The 27,267-nt window shown below is 38.9% G+C and overlaps 1 protein-coding gene across 1 annotated transcript in view; it reads right to left on the bottom strand.

Moving 5' to 3' along the window:
- The window catches only part of PTPN14 (protein tyrosine phosphatase, non-receptor type 14), a 113,683-nt gene that overhangs the window by 70,097 nt on the left and 16,319 nt on the right, over positions 1 to 27,267 (bottom strand). Inside the window, exon 2 of the mRNA XM_017811703.1 lies at positions 1,595 to 1,923. Within this exon, the coding sequence (XP_017667192.1) occupies positions 1,595 to 1,771 (177 nt within the window). The 5' untranslated portion in view covers positions 1,772 to 1,923. The remainder of the gene's footprint in view (positions 1 to 1,594; positions 1,924 to 27,267) is intronic.

Raw genomic sequence — 27,267 nt, 5'->3', positions numbered from 1 at the left:
GGGTCTGGTATCAGTTCTTACCCGCAAGACTCTGTAGCTTTGCTGTCGGCTCTCTCTCTCTCCTTCCAGGTGTTCTTTTCTGTGGTGCTGCATGTCTTTGTTGCTTCGTCTTATCTCTTCTGGCTCTCTGCCACCGTTTCTCTGGTCAGTGCCGGCTGCTGCTCTGCGCCCATGGAGAAAACATCTCCCGGCATAACTACAGACACTTAGCCCAGTCCAAGACTGTTCCAAGTCTCTGCAGTCTTCCCCCAGCCAGGGGCTGGGAGGCCCCAGAGGCCCCGAGGGGCTCCGAGCCCCTACCTCGTGGCTCTACAACATGGCCACCACTTCTAACAACAACCAAACTACAACTCATCTCTTCTGGTGCTTGTGATATGTTCACATTTTTGCAGGAGCGCCCATTGGACAGAACTTCAAAACTTCCAGGGGTTACGACCCCTTGGGGTCTACCACTTCTCAGCCTCTGGGGGAAAAACCAAGGTCCAAACCACCACACTTAGTTTTCAACTAAGTATGAAAAATCACTGCACAATATTCTCTCTGCCCTGCTCCTGCCTGCACATTCTCCTGTCTATTCTGCACATAACAGAGTGAGATTCTTCTCTCATTCTTTATCATTATGAATGTACGAAAAGAATTTTTGTTTAGTTTTCATCTGCGATAATTATTTGCATGCTACTTTCTAGTTGCCACTACTACAAAGGTCTATGGACCAACTGCATAAGACACTGCAAGGGGCTGTAAAACACCACCACCAGTTGTGCTAACAGAAAGTGAGCAGCCAGGACAGTCAGATGACAATGCAGCAAATTCCAGGCAGTGGTTTTCAACCTGTGATTTGAAAAAGTCAAGAAGCATGTAGGATACATGCAAGGAATCCACAGAAGGTAAAAGTCAGTCAGTTCATTTGTCCCACGCACGCTGGAAAGCTACTTCTAAAAAGCATTCAACATTTAAAATGAACACTAAACTCTACAGCAAGAAGTACATAAATAAGGATTTCAATCTTTATTAAGGTAAGACTGGTTTCTTCAGCCTTTCCAGAAGCACTGGGAATGTAAAAGAAGCCTTTCAGAGTTTCAGATGTAAAATATTTCAGTTAAACAAAAGGGAAGAAAAAACCACCATCCTCAAACTGTTACCAGTTGCACATAACTGTTGCCTATTTCAGTTTTATAGTAACAAGAGTATATTTATATGAAGGTGGATATTTAAAGCCAGGGGAGTCTCCTTCCCAATGGCATAATTCAGCCATAAGTGCTGGTGAAACCAGGCTTACATTCAGAAAAGGTTAATGTAACTTGTCCCTTGGCATCCCAGTTCAGAAACTAACACCCATGGCTTTCTAAGAAAAGAAACCTCATGTTCGTATTACAAAGAGCTCTCAAAGCTATGATGGATGAGCAACAGCCCAAAACCTCGAGTGCCGTTCTGCCTTCAGTTTTCATGCAATCAGACTATGTTTGTCCAAGCTCCAGCTGCTGATCATATCTGGCCAGCTCTGAGAGTAACACAATTCAAATGAACAGACTGCCTGAGCTAAAAATGTGTCAAATTATACAGTGACAGATGGTCTTTCCTGGGTTACTCTTACCTCACGTAATTCCAGCCTCTGAGCAACAGCTTCCAAGCACTCCTGCCCAGTGCTCTCCACGGAGAGGGTGCACTCGATCACATTGCTGTCCAGCAGACGGATCCTTGTCACAAAGCAGTTCTTGCTCAAGACGTTGTAGCATCTGGTCCGTCGTCGCAGTTTCAGCCCGAAAGGCATGGCTGTTGGCCTGGAACGTCACCCCTTCCCTGTACTCTTCTGAGAGTTATCAGCACACTTGTCGACTTGCCTCAAGGGCTTCTTCAATTGGTACCACTCTCCTCCAAAAATGGAGATAGCTGTCCATTCCCGGGGCGAGCTTCAAGGGATTCCTGCAAAATACGTACAAATAAGTAGACTTAAGTGTGAAATAAGGTGTTCCCAAAGTTCAATGGGAAAGAGAAAAAGCTTTAGAGTCACATTTAAAACCATAAAATAAACACCTCCACACACAGGATTGCCAGGCACTTACTACATCTCCCAAATGAACACCTTATACAACACACCTTTCAAAATACTATTTTGGCGCTGAATTTAAAGCACAGATTTAATTACAAAGCTGTTCTTTGAGAAACTCAGTACAAACAGTAACTCTATAGGGAACACATCCAGAGGTGCTAACTCTCCCACTATTACCCCCACCACAGGGGTCTATAACATAATCTTCAAGTTTTGGTGCCCTCGGGCCAGCTTTGAAAACCAGTTAAAAAAGCTAAGGAACAGAGGCATTGAAAAGAGGTGCGATTTTGAAAGAAGAAAGGATGTCATCAGTCAGCAGGAAATGCAGGCACTCAGCACCTCTGAAAAAATCAAACCTAAAATATGCATGTGAAAAGCAAGAAGCACCTCAGCCATTTCAGAGAAGCCTCCTCTGAGGCAATCCCTGGCATTTTGCTCACTTCCAGCTCCAAAGCAATTCTGCATTTCACACTTTCAGGTGGAATGAGTAACTGCAGGAACACAGCTGTCAGAGACCAGGATAACACTGAGTGGGAGCAAGAGAACACATATTCTAGATATTGTTTCTAACTAATGCTCCTAGAATTTGTCAGGGACATATGCAATTGTTGAGCCAAAACACCAACTAGACAGAAGAACTAGAGATACAGAAATAATAACAAAGTGAGATCCAGTTCTTTTAAAACAAAACAAAGCAAAAAGTTTAGTTAAGAGCAGGTTCAAGCTAAACTAAAAGAAAGCATTTGCACTGACACAACCAGCTTTCCATGTGCTGAGAGGAATGAAATAAAAAGGAAATTACTTGCTACCAAGCCTTCCTGGTTTTATATGAACATTCTGGAGAAAGAAATGGAGGAACACTACATACTGGCATTTAAAAGTCCGTTTCTCTTAACAAATAGTACTGCAAATGAAAAACTAGATCCCATTTCCTTGCTACTTAAGAGAAGCAAGGGAAGGCATTGCCAGCAGAGTATGCATCATTTAGCTGAAGATGACATTTCAAAGAGATAGTACATTGCCCACATGTATCCTTTGGCACGGAACCACACAGATCAGTTGTTTTCACTTTTTACTGAATGTCGTTGTTATGGAGATTTTTTAAAGCTGCCTATTTGACTACAGTGGTTATCATTACACTCGAAAAATAATTATCACATATTTCATAAAACGTATTTTCCAAAGTCACTATAACTTGGCATTTATTAGGGGGTAAAAGCAACACAAGCAAAATGGAAAAAAAAACCCACAAAACAAACAAACAAACAAACAAACACAAACGAAGAGAAAACCACAAAACTTTTCACTGGTAAGGTGTGTGACTACCCTGGTAGTCTACTAGATACACCAGAGAAAAGCCTAGAGACTTTGAGAAGGGGCATGTGCTACTTGACTGAAGTGCAAACAAACCTATCAAATTAGCAGCTGTGGTTTAATCTCCCATTTTTAACTTTCATGGGTACAGACATAATGTATTATTTTCACACAATTGCATGAGATAGCTGTTATACCTTGCATTGCTGTAACATCAGAAGCCATCAAAGACACATAAATACATCCTCACAACAATCTGATGAGGCAGGGATGTGTTACTCAAGACTCACAGAAAAGGAATTGAAACAAACATTCACCTTGTTCAACATGGCTTAGGAGAATGGCTTCTACTAAAACATGCAGGCCAGGTTACAGCTTTAACCCCTGCCAGCTACTTGCCAATCACCATGCTGACCAACCTATCTGAAACTACAGCATGGATTTGTAAAGTGGGAAGAATGGAAGGAAATTACAGAGAGGGAAGGGTGTGGAGGACTACATCTTATCAGGAACAGAATTTTTTTTCAGGCTCTGGCTTTGCAGACTATTTTAAGTTGGACATATGGAGAGTTTTAGCTGGCCGATTCAGTTCAAAAAAACCCTTATCTTTCATTACTGTAAGTTGCACACATATCCTTGCAGAGCATAAGCCATTTTCTTTACAGTAATTGTAGTTACAGTTAGTAGTAGCCTAAAGATGAAACCAATGATAGTTAAAAAAACCCAAGTGACTGGCCTTGCTGTCCAGGCACATCGAACACTACAGCTATTGCCAGACAAGCTACCCCAGAAGGCACGTGTGCAAACTCCCCAATTCCCGCATAACAGAAATGTTGATATGGATTGCAAATATGTTGCTCTAAATTGTATCATAGTGTTAGGTAAACAAGGCCAGTATTTTCCCCACTTTTCAAAGGCAGAGAAGTAACTTGAGTTTTCCCTTAATGCTGCTGAGGGTGATCGGCCACCAGCATTTCCTAAAACTGCAGATGTACAAATGGGTTAACAGATGCACTTTGTGTAATATAGATCATGTTATTGTTTCATTTCACTTAAACGTATGTGAACGCCCAATGACATCTCTCTCACAAAAAATGTCGCACTTAAATTAGTTTCCAGTTAAAGTATGAATTGGAATGGCAAGACTAGGAACACTTTAACCAACTCAGATTGGCCCAGCCTGTGACAACTATTAATTCTCAATTCAATGTAGGTGTCTAAGTTTTCAGTTTACACACATTCTGGATGTCTGACCAACTTTTCATTAGGTTTTCTTGTAAGATTACTACATAAGATATCAAAGGCCCTGGTCACAGGCTCCTAAAGTAAACAAGGTTCTTTAACGTTTGTATCATCTTAAAGGCATCATAAGCATTCATTTTTACTCATAGTTATTTTGTAGATGTTGAAAGACAGAAGTGTTTTGGTCTTCCAAATGAAAGATTCCATTAGAGGATCTCCTTTCCCAATTTAAAGGTTGCCAAGGAGGAGCAACGTCCCTAACCAAGTTAACCCAACTGTGCAGTTGTTCACAACACTCCTTTTCTCAGACTCACACTTCCACTTTAAACAAAACAAAACCAATGAAACTAAGGCAAGCCTACAAAAAGCTTATCAGATAACCATGAACCTTTTCCTAATTTTAACAAAGGATTTCTATTAAGAGTGTGAAAGAGGCAGACGTGACAAGTTTCAAATTGTCATTTTCTACTAAGGATTCATTTTTCTGAAGAGAAATTAGACTGGGCTCTTTAAAAATTTTGTTTATTTTTGGGGGTTTTTTTGTTTGTTTTTTTTTTTCTTTTTGTTCAGTGTTTTCATTATTGTGGATTCTTTCTTTACCTCCCACTGCCATCCTTCGGCTTTGAGTATCAATTGTTCTTTGCGAATTAAGTTCATTCTAAGAAGTGTGCCGAACTAAACAAAGTTCTTAGCTAGAGCATAAGCTTTGGAATTTAAACACTGTGCTAAGTGGAAATTCCTTTTTTTTTAAGTACATACTTTGCAGGCATATAAAATACACAAGAAAGCTTAAGTCCCTCAACCATTTCTCAGAAAACAGCTACAAAAAAAGAAAAAAAGAAAAAAAATGCTTTGGAGAACCACATACAAGTTATATGCCCATCTAACCATCTATAAGCAAGGCATCACTATTATCTGATATGGATATCAATTCAAAAGTGAAACCTCAAATCAAAAGTTGAAATGGGGTCCCTCTGAAAAACAAAAACATGGCACTAACACTCTCACAGTGTCTTGGAAAGTAGTAGTCTGACAGACAGACTTTTGCAATGCTTAGACAGGCGTGTGCTGATGCCAGTGCTGTACAAAAGTAGAGGCACAGTTGGGGAACAGCAGGAACAGGGCAGCCATGCGAGGGGGGGTGACCCTGGCAGGATAGTGTCCTCACCCATCACAGCACAGCCTTATAGGGGATGAGCTGATAAGCAGAGCTGGGTGCTGCAAACAGGTCCATCGGTAGCCCCAGGCATGGCCTGCATTGAACCAGGTCCAGGGGGCTCCAGCATGAGGAGACAGGGCTGGAGGATGATCTGCCACACAACTTAGGAAGAGGCTGATCTGAAATGGTCGTCCCAGACACCTGTGGGCAGAGAGTGGGGTGGAAGCCCCAGATGAGGCTGGTCAGGGCCATTGAGGCACACAGGTGCACTGAGAGCCAGAAAAGGCAACATCGTTCACAGGTGCAGGACCAGGCCAGCTCTACACTCTGACTATATTTTAAATCTTTAACTCCTTCCAGTGCATGCTCATCTGAGATGGAGGCTCCATTTTGCAAAATATCTCTCCTGGAACAGTTTGATGACAAACATCGTGTACAAAATGTAAAAATCAAAAGAGCTTTTTGAGAAAGCATCTATCCTAAATGCAGTTTCATCAGTATGAAGACAAAGAGATACAATATCTTAGTGGATCCTTGGTAAAGTTTAATATTCCCCTGTTTCAGGAGACCGAGGAAACAACGAACAACGAGCCAGCCCCTTTGCTATCATAGACATTGGAATCATACCAAAAAATGTTATTTACTTTAAAAAGCCATATGGATAAAGTCAAAGGCTGTAGAATAGGGAAGGCCAAAGGTGGCAAAATACAATAAAGAATGAAAAAAATCTGACACAGAATAAAACCAAACCTTTAATCCATGATCTCATGCCAAGCACAATATAAGTTATCCTAACAGCTTTCACTAAAAGCCAGCTTAAAGATGGGCCTGATGTAAACCATGTATGTCTCAGCTCAGGACACTCTTAGCTACCTCATTTTCTACTTTGCTTGAAAGCCTTACCAGCATATAGTCTGTGTAAAGGCAGCAGACATGGAGGTGGAGACACCTCCAATGGTGTTTGATTTCTCCATAACACTACTGCACCTTGTAAGGTGGGAGAGGAGGAATCATTGATCAGTCTTGCAAAAAATCCTTCCCTGTACAGAAGGGGTTTCAGAAAGTACCACTCCTTCATTGTTTGACATCAGAATACTGTTCTTCCCATATCCAGAGGCAGGAAAAAAACGCACACCTCATACAACCAAGAATATCTCCCAAGCACAATGCTGGGTACCAAACACCTTCAGGCTGCAGATGACACAGCTGTAATTGTTTAGGGAGGAAAAGGCTAATCTGTTAGTGCTACCTACTATGAGCAACTCGCCTCCTTCACTGGCCAGTCCTGCATGAAGAACTAGGTCAGATTCACACTGTGATATGCAACACAGAATTGCTTCTGATTTTTAAGAAAACTTTGTTAGTTTCTACACGGAATATAAACTTTCCCTATGGATCTAAATTACCTGATGCAGACAAAAATTTGTGCTTTTCCAAAACTTTTTTTTTTTTTTTTTAATGAGACCTTACAGTGAAATCAGGTCAAACCACCAGTACACAAAAAGCAAATGAATGAATATTTTAGACGTTTTCCAAACCTAAAACCAAAAGAAGCCAGAAATACACAAAATTCTTCCTTAGCTCTTCCAAAGTCAGCTGGGGCTGGCCAGATTTTTGTTTATTAGTAGTTTTAAAACAAGACAGACTGAAGGGAGCAAGGGAAGCCACTAGGTGTTTTATGAGGAAGAGGCCATACAGCAGAAACTGCTTCGTGAGGTAAAGGGCACTGCTCCAGTCACTGGGCATTCTCCTGCTTCTTTAAATTTATTTGAAGGCCAGGAGAGAAGAAAGGCTTATAAATAATTGAGGCGAAAATAACTCCCAGGACATTTCCAAGTACGTGACTTGTTCCTCTGTTACAGACAACAGGTACAGACTGTACTACATTCAAAGAAGCATAAATAAATAAATAAAAATAGTGTCTGATATGAAACACACTTAAAGCAGAATGCTTTCCTCTCACTTCATTTGCTTTTGTACATAATTTCTGAAACTCCAGGAAGAAAGCAATTACTGTCAAACTGCAGCCTGTATTTACCAACAGCACATGGCACCCCTCCAGCATTCCTAGCACTGCAGGAGCAGCAGCACACCTAACAGAAGTATGTAACCCTGGGCTGGGTGTGAGACCACAGCATTTGATGTAGGCTGCAAGTGGTGCACTGGCCTACAGTTTTAGGGAAGAATAAAAATAATACTGTATGAGAGACAAGACATCTGACATAATCCATCTCTATCTAGTTGAGTTCTGTCTAGAGGAGGAAATCTCTCCCTGCAAACCCAGCTTTCTCTCCTTTGATTGCTGTCATGGGAGAGTTTCATGAAGGTAGAGCATGGCAAGGAGTATTTCTGGGCCCAACAAGGTGTCTGTATCCCACCCAGTTTTGTATCCCACTCAGTTATGGGTGGAATTCCCATAAAGCCTGATTAACTCTCAGGAGTCAAATTTATCTCTGGACAGATGAAAGGGGGTTTTAACCGCTACATAATACAAGTCTTCTGCTGCAAGGCCACTGACTTCAACTACTTGTTTATACAGTCCCTGGCAAGACATAGACCTCATCCTCAAGCATTTAAATCCTTAAAAATTCTTGTAGGGGTGGGAGGGAATTTGAATATTACCCTAATACAAATAGCAACAAAACTTAACATTCCCACCTCTACATTCTGGAAAAGGAGTCAAATTTTATTTCATTTTTATAACCATTATAATACCCTGTACAAAACTTTTGAAGTCTCTAAGCATCTAGAGATCCCGTACCTGTGTGCATGAATAGATGCCATGGCTTCTCTAGGACACTGAACTCGGAAGACAACTGCTACTGTTACTACTACTGTGAGTCATCAGACAACAATATGCAGTGGCCAAGGATCAAAAAACCATCTCAGTTAGCATTTCTACTTTCCCAATTCAATCACAGCCTTCCATTTCTGGGAAAACTTCCGTTCTCCAGTCGATCCATCTTTGCTGTAAAAGATCTTTTTTTATCTAAAATGTCATGTGTTTTCAGTGTATCCAACTTGCATCAGATTCTGCTTTCAGTAGTCCAAATAAAATGTCTAGAGAGGTTTAAATAAAATCAAAACAACAACTTCAACTGGGACCAGTTAGAATTCTACCCTTTCCTCTCCTTTGGTGCAATACCCATGAGAGTACACTGACTCTGAAGCACACAGAGCTTTGTATGTGCACCTGTTGTTATTCCCTCCTTATGTCTCCTGCTAAAGCACCACACTTTTTATGTAAAAACACCTTTCTTGGGCATCCACAGAACTATGCAGTTTTGTGGATACCAATCTATCAGGCAGCACCTAAGTACTCTTCTGTGTCAAAGTCCAAAAGTACCAAGTACTTTTATAGGTCTCAGCTAGTGTGTCCAACACAGTTTTAGCACAGAAAAGATGTGGACTTCCCGAACTGCAAATTAGCACCTTATTTATTACTTCCTTACTCATTGCTCCAGAATACCCTCAGCAATTCAACAGGTCTTTCTACGGCAACAACTGATGAAGAACTCTTTTTGAGATAGTCTAAGCATTAAAGTTAGGAGTAGTATTTGCATAAAGTAACATATCTACATGATGCTTGCATTGCCATTGTGATCAGTTTTAATGCAGATAATATCAGTAATGAAGGTAGAGTTACGACTCACTTTGTAGAACTTTGTATTCCAAAGTTGCAACAAAAAAAAAAAAAAAACAAAAATGCCAGATTCTGGTACTTTTCCTTCCCAAACAGGAAATGCTGCCTGTTTATGCCAGGTGTCTGCAGTAGCTCCACCTCCCTGTCATGGCAGGGTTTAGGTCTGCAGGGTACAGCAGTTAACCATTTACAACCCTCTCACACCTTGGCTATGGTATTCCAAGATCTCAAATAACACACAGCCAAGAGTGCCTAGATGGCACCTGTCCCAGGATGCAGTTTTGTACCTGAGCCAATCTCATTTAAGAGCTACCTACTACTGGGAATGGAAGGGAGGTCCTGCTCTCTTCCCCCTCCCTTAATTCCAGAGCACATTGCTACAGCTTATGTCAGCTCTGGAAATCTGCTGGGACCTCCTCCTGGCTTCGGCACTTCACCTTCCTGACTTAATAAAAGAATATGATCCTTTTCAGCTTGGTTAGTGAGTTTAAATAGCTCACAGTGGGGCCTAGAACGAGTAGCTCACTCGGCACAGGGAAGAGAGGAATCACACAGCTCAGAGAAGGCAGAATAAGAGCAATTCTGCCTTGACAGCAGTTGGTCAGGTCAGTTGAGCACCTTGTGAAATCATAGCCCCAGGAAGGGTCCTGGTCTCAGCAGGCAAATGAACTCCCCAGAACACACTCCCATTATTCCTCTACGGCAAAGCTATTTCAGAATAAAAGTTGCTTTCCGTGAAATAGGCAGTTGATTCAAATTGCACAAATTTTTGGGGGGGCTTGTTTTCCCTCCCTCTTCCCCTCCCCTTCCCCCCCAAAAATAAAAAGCATTCTGTAACTGAATGTCCATAAGAGGAGTTCATGTTGCAACATCTGGATGCATTATGTTTCCTACATGGGACAAACCATTCAGAAGAGAAGCAAGACCAGCATTCTAGTATTTTGGCACATCTTTCTTTTGAACCTGGTACTACACTTCATCTCCAAGTGCCACCCTTCAGAAAAAGCATGAGGTCCTGCAGCCTACATTTTCACTAAACACCTCCTAGCAATCGAAGATTAGGAAAACTTAACCATTGTTGTAAGGGTCAACTATTTAAAATCCATTATATTCAAGTGACTTAAAAATTTGTGAGAAGATTTGACAGGATTCTTTATTTTTTGTCCCTATTTTATGCCTACTGGCTACAACATGTAGCAACATAGTATCAGTGCCGTTTACTTTCCTTCCAGTTAGTGACCTTTCTGAAAGGTTTTCAACTCCAAACTTGATGGAGCTACAGTGATTTTAAGGGGTTACATTTCTTGCTAAATGTGATTGATAGGCATGCAAAAACATTGTAAAAACAGTGAATTATATGCTTAATAAAAACCACAGAAAAACTTACAGTATATTTCATTATTCTCGCATGTTACAAAGATGTGAGTCAAACTAAAAAGTTCTAAACACAAGATAACATGAACAGCAGGATCAATTGCTCCTACAGAAGCAAGTATCAGATAGAAAGTAAAATTATATACCCCAGAGCATTTACACTAGCTAAACATCCACTAGTACAAACTGGTGCCCGTTGATGTGTAATTTTAAATAACGCAATAAAAAGTTGGTTAAAAAGACACAAAAGTTCAAACATCACCTATCCATCTTTAACGAAAAAAGTATCTATTCTCAAGAGCTGGGTGCAGTTTCACTTCTGTACTGGGATTCTGCAATGGAACAATGACAAGAGAGCAGTTGGAGATTAGGAAGCAAATAGCCACAATGCCTGTAAGATTGAAAGATCTGCCTGGAGCAGATTACATGGCTTTGGTGTCAGATGAAGACTGGAAGCTTCGTACCTGGATTCACACAATTCTGCTCTCAGCTGAGACCCTGCCAGGAAAGTGTTACAGAAGCAAAATATGGTCCTGTACATTTAATAAAGGTGTGATATTTCTGCTCCTGCCCTTCTTCTGATTTTAATACAGCTTGTACAACTGAGTTTTTACAATTTCTACTCAAACAGTGGTCATGCTTAAGTACACTCCATTCTTCACTTCCTTTAATATCTCTCTCTCTCTCTCTCTATATATATATATATATAAAATAAAGTCTTTCAAATAAACAGAAACTGGAAAAATTTGGATTATAACTAGAGATTTCCAAAATGTAGCATACTACCTCTAACTCTTGAAAAAGTCAAAAAGGTATCTGTTTAACATCAGGAGGTCTCAATATATGTGGATTCCTTGGATCACCAGGAAAGAAAATGTTTTCTTAAAAAGTCTGTCTTGTAAAATCCAAAGAATTTTGAGGGTACAATTGAGGGGAGAGGGGAAAGATGAACAAGAAGCACTCAACTAGCAATGGATCAAGTGTAAACAATGTGGTGGCCACTCTAAACTGCAAACCTGTCCTTTTCCTTACAGAAACAAAATCCAGTGCTGCTCCCACTGATGTCAGTAACAAGACCAGCACCAACTGAAGCAAGACCTACACCTGCAGGCTTACAGTAAGAATAAAACTTTGTTCAGTTTCTCTGAAGTTTGGAGCAATGGTCCATTCTCTTGGAGAGGCTCAATTAGGCCCGTTCACGTATTACATAATGAACTGGGATAATGCAATGGAGGAAAAGTGGCTGCAGATAAGCAATGAGAGCCAAGCATGATGGGGTGGAGGAAAAAGGGATAAGAGGGAGGGAGAGAGAGAAGAAAAATACAATTAAAAACGCATGCACATTGTAAATCCCAAAACACAACTGGGCACATTTAGTTACACAAGTAGATACTTCATACAAGATCATAACATGAACTTTTGAACTTGCATGGAAAAAAGCCTCTCCACTACTTAATGCGTTAAAACATCGACGCTACAAAATGCTGAGAAAATTCCTTCAAGTTGTATCAAAGGAGGATTATATTGTGGGCACATGCATGAAGAAAGCAAATCTGTTATCTTTACTGAATATAGGCCTTGATGTAAATCACACAGCCACAGTCTGTGAATAACTGCATTTGTTTCGACAGCAAAACACCTCATCTGAAATACAGAATAGCTGCCGGAAATGAGCTAATAGTACTTTTCTTTCTGTATTAAAGGATTATTTTCCAGTGCCCACTGTGTGGGCTTAAACACTAGACTGAAACAGTCAAAATACTTAGAAGTAAGATTTATGGCTAAAAAGGAGGGGGCTGGGGGGAACCTTCTTTGAAGTGACTGACTTCTTTGACCAGTGTCTCAGAATTACTAGGCTACAAAAGGACCCCTCTCTGTGAGCAGCCCTCTGCATTTGTCCTTCATCTCTGTAGCAGATCATATTGATAAACAAGATTTGAAAACAATTACCTGGGTATCACACAGTTGGACAGCGCGTAGTAACTGAAATATTATGAACAACCAATGTCTTTTTATTTTCTAATAATCTTTAGCAGGAAAACTCTCACACATCTCAAATACTACTCAAGCCATCAATATGAATCCTTCAGCACTAGTATGTTTTTCAAAACCTTTCAAAGGAGCTTGGAGGAAAAGAAAAAAAATCATGAAATTACTTCCACAGGATTCCAATAAGTGTTGCTAATTACACTGACAGAAGAAGAAATTGCACAAACTATAACCCCACAGTCTTTCATTGTTTTTAGTTGTAGCAGTGCTATAATAGATCTGTTTAGATGGACTGCTTATTTTCTCTAACATATTACTTGTCATTAATTCTACTTAAGAGAACATCTGTGCACTGAAGATGAGTAAAATTGTATTAGTTTTGGAGTATAAAATACATGTTGCAGCTTTATATACAAACACACTGTAATAAATTCTAAAAACTGTGGCATGCCATTCTTTGTTCACCTTTCCTAACAGTGCTTCAATAATCACTTTACTACCTTTCCCCATGAGTCTGGACAAAATACTCACCCTTTACATATGATGATAGCTTTATTCAGAATCATACTTGAGGTTCTTAACTTTTAATGAGATTATAGCCTAATTCTTAACAGGTTAACCAACCCTTTAGAGAAGGTAGTTGCCTTGTAATGCTTCAGAGTAAAATATTGTTTTCTAGAAAATTTTACTTCATCATGAGCTGAGAAGTTCTTTAAAATAAATAATCTTTATTTCTTGCTCAGATTAATCCATTATGTTAACATTTTAGCATATGACTGGAGCAACAAAGACCAGAAGTGACTTGTAAGCTTGTGACCCTCTGTAGCTCACATAATAGACTTTGTATATTAAAATGGGGAATTGGTATGTTAAAATGGAGAGAGAGAAAAACATTACATCAAACATTAAAATTTTCTTGTTCTGCTGTTCTTTACAAGCAATTTAGCTTTAAAACAGAAGAGTTAGGTTGACTTCTAGTTCTCAAATGAAAAGTAGTAAGGTTACTCCAAACTTAAATTGCACAATTTAGTAAAAAACCCTAGGTCTAGACACAAATTGCACAAAATCAAAACATCTTTGTACAACCACAGGTAGGTGTATTTACTGTATGTTTGTATCAAAGTGGCACAAATAGGCCTTTGATCCACTGGATACACTGTAGTGGCCATTGAAGTTCTATTGAATGCAGGCAAACAAAAAAAAATTATATATAGATTATGTAAATTTATTTCTTCTAAGTACAAAACCTAAACACCAGAACAGAAGAAGCTGGAGCAAGATAAAAAATAGTTAAACCATCTCTCAGTATGTATAATGTTTGGTATCACATAAATGGGCTCACTGAATTCTAAGGTGATGAGGTATGCCTAACATTTACACTCAGCTTAACTGCAACACAGAGGGAAGTAAGAGAAGAAATAAGCAACAAAAATAAGTGGAGAAAACCCATGTGGCACAGCTCTCCCTGTAATCCTGTCTCTGGTTAGCAAGTTGGAAGCATTTCATTTCTTTAACTTGAAGCCTGATATTCACATTCCTCTGTGGCTTAATGTGGACATGGACTACAGATTGCACTCATGTCTTAAAGGAGCTAAATGATTTAGCACAGCAAGCCTGTGAGACGGATAGCCAGAAACGTTATACTTACATCCACTTTGAAGGAGGAAATTAAATTTCATAGTCCCCAGCCCTACTGCAGAAGTAGGCAATGCCATGTGGAGGTAGGGATTGCCTTAAACTAAAATCCGTCCTTGGCAGTTGTGAAGACACTCGTGCCTTCTGAAGTGCTGTTAAGAGTGGCCACCACTCCCGTGAGATCAGTTAACCTGTACCGACGCAGTGCGGGAGTGAGGCACGTTCCCAACTACAGCCTTTCTAGAACCGGTGCAGAATGGCAACAGGTAGGACAGAAATCAAACTGCAGACGAAAATGTGATGCCAGTGTGCATCAACAACTGACCACAAAGACAAGTCTGTGATAATACAAATTCCTGTAATCATGGAATACTAAATTGTTTTATGTGATAAAAAAAAATGGGGCAGACCAAACCATGCATGATGCTGTCTTACAGCAACATCTACCACATACGAGGCAACAGTGTCACTGGAAGGGAAAAGGGAAGCACTCCCCACCAAGTGGCCATCTCACGTCAGTTCCACCCAAGCGGTTTATTACTGTTAAAGTTCATAATTTCCACTTCCAGATACTAAGCTCCAGGACAAACTTGCCAAGAATTAACTGGTCTGCCTCTTTTATAAAATGATTAGCTGTGCTTTTGAAAGAGTTACTAAAGACCAAAGGGTCACAGGGTAATTATTTACAGAACTGATGCCAGGGATGAAGTGACAGATAAAGCTATTATAAACAACGTGCAGAGTACGGAATGAGAAACTCCTACAATTTATTGTCTATGGTTGTGAAGTGCAATTCGGCTCAGAGATAGCACCAGCTCTGCTTTCCTCTTGGTACTGGATAGACTATAAAAAAAATACAAAATTTGACTCAAGACCTTCAGTTGTCCAGTTCCAAGTTCATACAGGGTTTACTTAAGAAGGAAAAAAAAAAAAAGAAGAAATCAAGTCCCCTACACAGTAGACATCATGAAGAGGTGATGTTGCCTTGCTTTGGTTTGGAAGGTAACCAGCTCAATTGGGACAGAATTAAAGTGTTCTCTTTCAGCTAAATAAAAGCTATGGTTGCAGGATAAACCACTGTCATGCACTTCGGCATAAGGAGGTTTTATAACCTGCTCTTATGGGAGGGAGATTGGAGGCAGCAGAGTTCAGGCCATGACTCTCTAAGAGGGAACAGGATCACTAGAAAAGAGTTTTAAGTATCCTCATGAAAAAAAAAAAAGAACAGCTCATATCTTCCCCAGCCACTCCCCCATTGCAGAATACAGGACACTCAGTCCAAAAGTATTTTCAGTGCCTAAATATAACGCGGGCATTCACATAACATAAATAGGAGAATCCTTCTGAAGGGCTGTCTTGAAAACATCCTCCATTTTTCAGTAAGACTAGAGTTCAAAGTCATATACTGGCATGTCAAATTCAGGATACCCTTGTAAGAATAATGCATTTACTGTTATTATACCTGGCTATTTTTATAAAGTTTATGGAAGCAAGAAACACAAAATGTGCTTAATGACGACTCGAATACCTTCACGTTTCTTTCTGGTCACAGACCAAGAACATGTGATGGAATCCTTATGGGATTTCATAATACCAGTCTTCATTGTCAATCACTGATTACATACCCCAACATCAAACTGCTACATTTTTTCAGTCTTTTTTCCGAAGCTTTGATATATAAAGTCAAAGTAAAAAGTAGCTGGCCCTTAATACTATGGTTTATGTCAAAAATAATATGAAACAAGGCCTAGAATTCAATTGGAACACTAATACTGAAAAACATCCTAGCATCAAGAAAGAGTAAGGAGTTTTGAAGAAAAGCTAATAGGTAAAAGAGAGAAAAAGGAAAAAGCATAATCCAAAAGAAACCCTCACAGAAAGAAGGCTAATGAGATCCCAAACAGTCACAAAAAAAAAAAAAAATCTAAAAGTCAGTCCAAGACTGTTTCTTTTTGTGATCCTTCTACTCTACCAGGTGTTCTGGTAGAGGAAATCAATCATCATTAATTTCCTAATAAAGCACCATGCTATGAAAGGATTTGTTCCTCCTTCTAACCATGTTATCCTATCTGACCCACCAGCTCCTGCTCCCGCAGGACACAGCATTAGCTGTTCATGGCTATTGAAATCAGCAATCCAGCTGTGCCATAAATAACATGGAGTGAATTAAACCCTTAAAAGTGACAGATATCTTCAGTTTTTACTGGAGGAAATGTGAACCAGCTTGGGGATGTAGCATCCTGACACCCCCTTCCCATGATGGACAAATTTCAAAACCCTTCGTTACTATCTCTAAACATTCAAGAAAACCAATCACTTTACTGGCAGTAGGATGTATGGATGTCTTCTGACAAGGACAGTACAAAATCTACTATCATGTTTTCACAATGGAAATTAAAAAAATAAATTAGTAGAGTCACAAGACCAAGTTCATATTGCAGGATCCTCCTTGAGGTCACTGGGCTAAACAATGTTCTGCCTGTTAGTAAGGCTCAAACTGCAACACCTCATTATCATGACCTATGAAAGTATTCAGCCTGACACTAGGAAAAAAGGTCAAACTTTTTATTTTTTTTTTTTAAATTAGAGCAAGAATTTAATTTGCAGAGGAGGGAGAAAACATCACTTTGGCATAAAGTGGAGAGAAGGTAGGGAGAAAAAGACAAAAGATTGGCAAAGATAAGCAAAGAGCAGAGAAAACATTTTTTTAATGCAGATAGGAAAGGGGGGGAGGAAAAAAAATTTTCCAGCTGTTGGTCAATTTGTAAAAAAATTTCTAAAATCCTTTGCCTATTCAGGCTGCATTTTTTTCCACTGCAATCAAAATTCATCATATTTTTTTTTTTGTAAAAAGCTAGTAATAAGCAATTCTAACTCACCAAACTTGTGTTCAAAGCAAAAAGCACAAAAATCTGGGTCTCATCCTACTGATCAAAAAGAAATCTAGAAACCACCTCAGCCCTAATTTATGTTTTAGCTCCTTCAGTAGAGAGGTCCAACATAACTACTCACTACCAATTTTCAAGAGTCAGGCTCATCCTTTTATGTGAGTTATTATTCAGACAACAGATGAGAGCAATTATATCGTTCGATAAAAATAAGTTCACATTTGCATATTGCTATCATCTAGTACCTCACAGAAGTGAGAATGATATATTTTTGTCATCTGTACACAAATATTACAGTAGTTCCAAAGAGTAAGCAAAGTGAAACACCACATTCTAGAATCAAACCTTCCTGCAACCATAGACATCAAATTGCCTCCCAGTTTCTCACCTTGCTTTTCCCTGGAACAGTCTTTATGCATCTTAAGGGGTTCTGGAAAAAAAAATCACTACTTTTATAGACAAGAAAAGTAATAATGTACTACATAATTTCCACTACCTGTAGAGTCTTAAGAATTTACAAACATGACAAGACTATCTGGGATCTTGAGAAATGAAAGGAGACGTTCAGGCAAGAAGACCTATATTAAATAATGGTCCACACAGTTGAAGAGGTTTCAACACCTTCTTTCAGCTGGAGAAACAATATAGGAATGATATAAAAGCTCTCAAGTGGTATTAAAATTATGTGCCTTAGAGTATCCCATATATAGCTAGCTTCCCTTCATAGGGTGGTACCCTGAATACTGCAGAATGAAAACAGAGGAAGATTTTGGCTATAGGTGTTAGTATAAACGTGCTTGTATTCCTTCTACAGAACAAGGAGTGAAATATTCCATGTAACATTTTATTCTCCCGTAAATGAAGAATACAGCATGCAGACTTGTAGTGGAACACTTTTCTTTTCCATGTGCAGTTTAAACTGCCAGCTTTAAACAGAGAAAAATATTATATGTATCCATGGATATCTAATTTTAGAAAGACAAACAGTTCTCCTGCTCCAGCAGCAGGAAAAAAAAGATGGTAAGAAACGAATAGTTATTTCAAATCATACAGAAAGGAACTATGACAGTACGACAGTACGTGACGTGCGCAGTGTAGTAAGGACTGAGTTGGGCAAGTGCCCATGAGGAAAACAAGGCTTTTGTGGGCTCTGCATCTGAAATCGACAGGCTACAGTTAAACCATCACATCTTACTGCCAACTTGATAAGCTAATTTTTCTAAAATGGAAAAGCTTTGGGGAGGATAAATGCCTTTAGAGCCTTTACAACCACTGTCAAGCCCTATGTCACGTTGGTAAGCGCTCAGACTGGCATTATGATGACTCTATAAAGAGGAACTGTAACATCTGCATGTAATTTATACACTTCTTTTCCCAAGTCATTGTGGTTTTGGCTTACAGAATTTGTCCAGAAGTCTTCAAAAACTGAAAAGGGAGATTTTCCTGTCTATAATCTGAAGTAGAGAGCTAGATAGTTCTATTGCATGCAAGCACACATTCATCATATATTATACTTCTTGCAACCAAAACACAGTAAAATCCAGCATGTGAAATGCACTATGAACATCCCAAAGGAAATACATTTAAAAAAAAATCCATGAGGGAGTTGAAATTTGTTTTGTTTTTTCCCCTAAGCGAAAAGAAAAATCACAGTTCTCAAAAAAAATACCTGACTATAAATGTATATTTTCTGGAACACTGGAAGCACCCAACAGACCTGTTGGAGCAAGTGATTTAACAGGGAAGCTTAGGACACGACTAAAAGAGTTTTCTGAATTAAATTAGTAGTTTAAAAATTAGAAAAAATGAATGGGTAACACAAAAACTTCTGTGGAGAATGCAGTTTCCATTGACATAAAGCTACAGAAAATGTTTGGAGATGCACTGTATAAAATATTTTGGATGCTAAGCATAATCTTTTTCTCATTCTAACTGTAAAAACAAATAATTCATGCTTGAATTTTGGTTTATTTTCTTTAATTTTAATTTTAGGCAATATCATAAACATATGGAAACCTTTAAGGGAAGATATTTATGTTCATTAGAGCACACATTGGGTCTGTGTGAAGAGGTCCCAATAAACAAAGGCAAGGATCTAAATAGAGAAAATGCATAAAAACCCTGTATGTCATGGCTTCTGGACCAAAAGGCCAGACTTTCCTTACAAATGGAGTGCCAGTGCTGGAATATTGACACCAAAACCAAGATATGAAAAGGTCCTTATATTTCTCTTCAGCAGCTGTTAAAGGCAGCAGTCTGCTCAGTAAAACTCACTAGTCTCCACTACCAGAAAAATTTATTTCTCAGAATATGATTCCTCAGAATTACAAACGGTCTAATTAGCAACTGAGTTAGCCAGCTACTTTCAATTATGAACAAGCTTTGTAATTCAGATACACTTTCAGGCTGTATTATGCAATTTATAAAACACTTTCATTCTTCAAATATCCTGTTAACTGGGATCCATTAAAACAATTGCTATCTTACCTTCGGAATTGAAACCTGCCTCGCATTTCTGATTTCTTGTCCAGAGTCAGCAGACAAAAGTTTACCAGTCCTCAAGGCATACTGAATTGTATTTTAACTTTCCAGGTCATCTGAGCTTGAAAATTATTTTTCCTTCCCCAGCTCTTACTCGTCGAAACTCCCTACAGTATTGTACCAACCACAAATTTAATCAGAAATCAAATTAGTGATGTTGGGATGATCCTAAATGCTTGTTTTTGTTTGTTGACAATATCATTAACAGAAAGCAAAAGAATATTATCCAGAAGGACACAGAAATTAAAAATAATTGAAATATGATTATGTCAAAAGTATGACAGGGCTTGTGACTCTCTAAAGACAGACACCAAAAATTCAAACTGAGATGCTGATAACATTAAATCCTAAGAGATATATCTCCCTGGCCTTAAGTTTGATAAAATATTGTTCAGAAGTGCACCTCCTGTTTAATCAGATTTGCAGTTAATTATCTTGGTTTAAAAAAACATTAAAATACACATAACTAAAATTAACCTCATTGTTCATTAATACTACTAAAATTTACATAGATGGGCTGAGGACAAAGTAACCACCCAAGGCCAGCAAAAAACAAAAGGCCTGAAAAACAAACTAACAAAGCATTTTTTAAAAGGTAGTTTTGAAATTTACTATAAAGTCTAGAAATAACCACTGAACAATTACAGTTACAAATTTAGCTTGCCAAATTACAATTGCATTGCATAAATCCAGCAAGCTATGCTGGATCCCATGCAGGGCAGTAACACCCCCATCTCAAAGTCCTACCACAACCTTTTTAAATACAGACCAGCTGACCTTCCTACTTTAACTCTCTCTGCAGTTCTTTGTTAATGCCTTGCTCAATTTTCTGCTTCCTTATTTTTATCACATATGAGAACAGTGGGGTATTTTGGCTACTTACAATGTTCAAAATGTTTTTTTTAATTAAAATAGCCAAAATAATCCAAATAAAATTAACCAAGAGAAAACAGTGATACACGACACTCATTTCCCTCAGTTAAAACCTTGCTTTTTAACCCAAATTTTATCTGCTAAAAGTTTACCAGCCAGATTTCCTCCCCCTACTCCAGCCACTCAGGCACTGGACAGTGGCTGAATCTCTCTCCCAGCAGCCAGCCAAGAATTCCCTAATTTCTGACCCTTGCAGTGACCCATGCTGAAGTGCTGGGCCAGAGGCGCCCTGACAACCAGGTAGTCCTTGCTTTCCACTGTATGCACTGAACAAACCTCGACACAAATTCTTTTTTTCAAACCATAAGACTTCAAAACAAACCAAACAAAGGCTCCTAAAAATCCCCAAAACGGGGAGCTGAAACATGTCCATGGAAGCACACAAAGACAAAAAAAAAAAAAGCTAAACCAGATCAAATGTTGCATAGGAAGCCAGGACCCTGTTTGTGAGCATGTGTTCAGGACCCAACAGCCAGAATGGTTTGAAACATGATACAGTTTCTTTGATACAGCTCACTAGTTTGGAAGTGGAGGGGCCGTATCCTATTAAAAATAACAGGAAATTGACCACAGCAATAAATCTAAAGCTTTGGCTGCTACAATTTCTTATCTTCCATGAGCAGTTGTTGGTGTGCAAAAACCATGCAACTTTTTCTTCTTAGAAAAAGAAAACAAACAATTGGAAAATCACTCCAAAACTCTGGCTTCCACTTGGTGATAGCTTGCATCAATCAGTGACAGCCTTGGGAGACCTAGATCCCCAAGATCTTCCCCTTGTCATACCAGGATATTGTTATATTTTGATGGTTTGCTGCTGCCTCCAGGCAAAACCATGTCACTGAGAAAGTTAAGACGGGTCACGAAGACTGACAAGTCCCAAGGAATCTCATCAGAGGTTTTGGCACTCCTGACAGGACTTGCATTACTCTTCTCATGCAATTTCTGCACCCAAGTGATCTCTCTATCTCCTCTGATAGCATTTTTCTCTTTATCTACTGAAACAAATTACGATCCAAGATGACAGCAGCTTCTTCTAATGGCTTACTAACACTTAAAAGGGATTGCACCAGGCAGTGTTAACTCTGCAGTTCCCACTAGTGGACATGCAGTTTCTGCTGGGCTGGAGAAAAAGGGATGGGGGAGGCAGGGAAGAGGTAGCCAAGGTTCTTCCTCGGATGGAATAAAATACATAGGCCAAAGGATTTTATTCAACTGGCAGAGACTACACGGAGTTTTTTGCCAGCATAACTGTGTCTACTGTGGGTATGACTTGTTTCCCCACTCATAAAAGGGAGAGCTTTGCCAACAAAACTTTAAAGACTAAGACCAACAGCGGGGGTGTGGGGTTCGGTTTGTTTTCAGTACACATGAGTGAAGTTAACTATGGTCCAGTTTCCTGCCAATCTAATCCACACATCATGTAATGCCAGTATTTTTTTTGTTTCTTATTCTGATTAGGTTCTGCAAGTATTTCTGGAGCAGTCTTTTCATTCAGGCAGGCAATCCTCCTCTGAAGCCATTGTTTTTATTTTTGTTTTTATTTTTTTTAAATCCCAGTGTAAGATCCCAAAAATGGGACAAATATAAGGGACAAGTTGTTCAATACAAAGAGCAGATACCTACTTTGAGAGCTAAAACCCTCTAAAACATGTATATTTTGCCTGCATTTACAACATGCTAGTTGCGTGAGATATTCACAATGGAAAGATGAAACCACTGCACCTACTGAAAAAAACTCCATCCGTCAAAAAAAAACCAAAAAACAAAACACCAAAACTTTCTTCCAGCCCTAGAGACTTAAAAACCAGAAGATGAACTGCCTTGCACTAGGACTAATTATAGCAGAGTAGTTACAACATGTTTGTAGATAACCTCACCTATGAGTATGTGCCAAAACCAGGGCTCAGTTCTCTCCTGCTACCCTGGAAGAAGGTGGGAGGGAAGTAAGTTCCATTTTGGATCCTGAAGGACTCCAAGAACTATCACCCTTTGAAAAAAAAAAATATATATAAGCAAATGGATTGAGAAAACTTCCTCTCCCTTGCATAGACTATTTCTGTAAAGCTGTTTAACTGTGTTAGACCTGAGACCACTATGTGCACCTTCTCATTTCAGTCATCCAATTTTGAACCTCAACCAGCTCCTAACCCCAAGCATGAGGAAGACTCCACGTTTTTCAGAAGACCTGCCTCCGAGCGCAAAAAGCTGTAAGGCAAAAAGTTCCATTTTTTGACATTACTTCTAGATAGTCTCTTCTTTAGCACCAGAAAGCCTAATACAGAAGTCCACAAACTGCATGGTGATCCCACTGGCAACAAAACTATGTAACATTGGCAAAGGAACCATTAGGCCACCAAAATTACTTTCTACTAACATATTAGAAGGGAGAGTTAGAGGTTTGGAATTTCTTCATGCTTGAGGGCTAACTCTCACCAACACCAACCCATCTGTCATACACTGTTTTATGTCTGCTTTGATTTCTTTTTTGCTGCAAAAAAGGGAATGCACATCAGAAATGTTACGGACCACCAGACCTGTTTCATATATTATCAAAGCTAAACATTCAAGCATTTTATGGAGATTAAGAGATTAGAGTCCGAGAGTTTTTAATTCTTCTGTGTGCAAGGCTCTCTCTTTCAATCAAATTAAAAAGTGGAGTTCAGGGTATGTTGTTAATTCCTGAGGGGAAATGATACATAACCCACATGCACAAAGAAGTTGGCTTGCATGCGGTTGTTTTTACAGCACGGAATCTGTTTCAATCTATGTTTGTTTAACAAGATGCAAGTCTAACAATGGTAATTTACTAAAAGCTTGTGCACTAAGTATGTACAATACCAGAAACAATGGTCATAACTCCTTCCAAAGATACAAAAGCATCTACAAAACTATCAAAACATAAGCACTGCCCTGGATTAGTTGTTTCAAAACCCCACATTCCAAATAGCTTCATCATTTCAATAATCCATCTATAAACATTTAACTAATTTTGGACTACTGTTTCGCATTCCAGCAACGAGTTACTGCTAGTCAATCCAGCACAAAATTTCATTATTTGTATTTTCATTGATTTTTTTTTTAATCCGTAGTATCATTATGGCTTGCTCAGGCAACTTTTGCAACAGTAAATCTTGGCTTAAGTATTGTATTAGAAACACCAATAGTTCAAATAATTATTTACTATTAAGCTCCTCAATCTATATTTAAGCACTTGAATTACCAGCTGCTTGTACAACTAATGGCCAGTGACAACACCGCTGCAGAAGGCAAGGTGGCATTCTGCCTCTCCAACAAGCCTGTTTGTCAATGCTCAGGCCCAACCAACATCCTGTAGTATTACAATCATAATCACATTTTGAAATGATTCATTATTTACAGTGCTGTTTGAGGCTTACTAGGTGATATTCTGTTTTCCCTGAAAAGCCAATAGAGCTAAATGAATCTTTGTGATGAACAACAACCTCCGCCTTTAGCTATTGCATCAGATGGGTCAAAGGTTCTTCAGGCCCTACCTGAAGAAATGTGCTCCCAACACCTGTACATTACAGAATGTATCTCACCACGATTTGGGCTAATATCTTACCTGCCTAGTGTCTGCACCAGAAGACTGAACCATTCTTTGTCTTGCTGAACACATGGTCTGTGAAAAAATGTTGGTTCAACATCTGCATTTTGCTCTTACCATCAGAGCCTGGATACAATTTTAAGTCAAGATAGCATGGAAACTTCTAAACAGGTAGGTTGCTTCATTAGAGTAGAATCAACCAGAAAACAACTAGGTGTAGCAATTCCCCTTGAGCATCATTCTCATCAGAAAACAATTAACACCAACATTTACAAAGTGTATTAGAAATGTTAGAAATACTTGCTTGGCAACAGCAAACAACTAATGCACAAACTTATTCCTAAAGATACCTGGCGGATTTTGGAGACAGTTATACTGCAGTAAGGTCTTTAAACTATGGGTGTTTACAGTGCACTTTTTACTACCTTCAAAAATAAAGTGTTTCTTATTTCAGACACATTTGGTCTTAATCAACTGCAGCAATCAGTTAACCATCATTCAATCACACATACTTGGAGAGTGACTCACCAGATGTCAGGTGTTTAACTTGCATGTTCCTCAAGTAACCATCTAGCTGCTGACATTTTTTTCTCCCGTCTCCAAAGCACTGTGCACAAATAATCATAGTAGTGGAAAATTTGCATCAGAGGATTAGTATCATTAGTTATCATGGTTAGGATTAATATCACTAGGAGAGATATGCAATGCCATAACCACTCTGAATCTTGTAACAACCATGACCTAAGCTGAGAGTTGTCTCTGTAAAGAAAGCAATCAAGGGAATGGAATTTTCAAGATTATTTGAAAATCCCTTTTTTCTGATAGTGTTCAACTACTCAATTCTTCAGCCACAACAATGAAGGCACTATCATTATTCTTTTTGGTTTTTAATATAAATTCAATGGTGCTACCTATTTGAAGTAGACCCGGCATTTTAATTTAGCACATTTCAAAACAGTACCAAGTCATATAGCTCATAGTTTTTTTCCTGGCTGGTTGGTGTCAATATATTCAGCACTCACAAAGCATCTGGTTAGCAAAATGTGGCAGCCTTTAAGTTTTGGAATTCCTTTCAGCATTTTTCTAAAAGAGAATTGTTTTGATCCCCAAGTTGGTCCAGATGGTATCTCAGAATTGTGGAACTCCTCCTTTAGAGATAGCTGCCACTATTGTTCCAGAGGGGCAAGCAAACAGGCTTTTCAAAGCAAGGCATCACTACTGGAGATGGCCTATCTAAGGAAGTTCATAACAACTAAATTCTCCGATAAGCACTGACAGGAGAGTTTTTGTAAATCAAAACTATTTCTCCGGTATGTTAGACTAGAGTTCTGAAGTTTGATGCAGCTGCTGGGCTAGTAGCACCAGGCGACGGATTTCCTCAGAACTCTCAGAGTGCTGATCCTAAAATTGCAACAAATAGACTAGAGGGTTAGCTTGGAGAGCCTGATCCCATGGTTGGCAGAATGCCAGAGCTTGCATGAAAAGAAATCAACACACTAAAAACACTTAAGAGCAATACAAAGAGGAAAGAAGAGAAGATTTTTGTTACAAAGGCACCTTGTGCAGTGCCTCATGTGCCTAGCAGGCCTCTTATAATCATTAAGGTTGGAAAAGACCTCCACGATCATCAAGTCCAACCTGTGACTGACCACCACCATGTCAATTAAACCACACCACTAAGTGCCATGTCCACTTGTTTTTCGAACACTTCCAGGGATAGTGACTCCATCACTTCCCTGGGCTGCCCGTTCCAATGCTTAACCGCCCTTTCAGTACAGAAATTCTTCCTGATGTCCAATCTGAACCTCCCCTGGTCCAGCTTGAGGCCATTTCCTTGGGCTACTTTGCATAGGCAATAACTTAATGCAATTCATCATGTAACCAAACAAATAAAACAGATCCTTCAGTAGGAAAAAGTACACATAGATGTACATGCAGAGAGATTCACTGATAAAAAAGCACTGCAGACTTAAGCCAGGCTTTTTGTACCAAAAAAATTTAAAAGAGAATTATAAGGCTATCCTCAACCTCTTGAAAATAAGACCAAATTTTCTGCAAACTGTATAAAAAACACTGACGTTAAATGCACCAGAAACACTGTATTTCTACAAAATCCAGGCAATATAATATAAAAATGCACTTTCTACAAAAAGGTGTATTTTTAGCAGTTTAATACACTGAGAAAAGAAATGCCAGTGCACATTTCCATCTCTACAATTTAATCCTTTTTACTTGCACTGAATCTTCATCTAGTACATAAAGCTATGAGAAATCATGTTTTGCAGCTACTAAGCTAGTTTTGAAATGAAACAGGGAAGTGTTTATTTGCACCTTTTGGATGGTGGCACTTAAAGGAAAGAGTTAATTAGTGTAACTAGAGTAATACCTTAGAGTATACAGAAAAAGATACTTTGTAGGATTCAGTCTAAGGGGAGAATAAAAACCAGATATCATCATCATCATTACTATTATCCCTTTATTACAGATAAAACAGCCAAGAAGTATAAGAGGTGAAAATGAGGTGCTCAAAGTTTCTTAATAACCCCAACCAATCAGAGAAACCAACACTTCTCAACTCTTTGGAGAATTCCATTTCCTAATCCAAACTAGAAGTGAAATTATCCTTCTAGAAGTGCAGAAAAAAAGCTGTGCAGAGAAGGTGACTGTATCACTGTGATTAAGGAAATCCTCTTCCTACAAATTGTTTTCCCCACCACAACACTGCAAATTCAACAAACCACATTTAGTCCAAGTCTTTAACAGCTATATACACTTTAGGAGGTCTTTTAGCTAGCAAATATTATGTTGCCCTTAAGCTACCAAGGAAAGAGTGTCATAATTCCAGGAAATGCTCCAAAAATAAATCCCGATGAATGAAAAATTAAAAGTCACCTACAATTATTCATTACAGTCCTATATATCTAAATGTATAAA

Source organism: Lepidothrix coronata, unplaced genomic scaffold, assembly GCF_001604755.1.
Source record: "Lepidothrix coronata isolate B3197 unplaced genomic scaffold, Lepidothrix_coronata-1.0 Scaffold33, whole genome shotgun sequence".
Classification (NCBI taxonomy): domain Eukaryota; kingdom Metazoa; phylum Chordata; class Aves; order Passeriformes; family Pipridae; genus Lepidothrix; species Lepidothrix coronata.
This window is presented reverse-complemented; position numbering and strand designations above follow the sequence as displayed.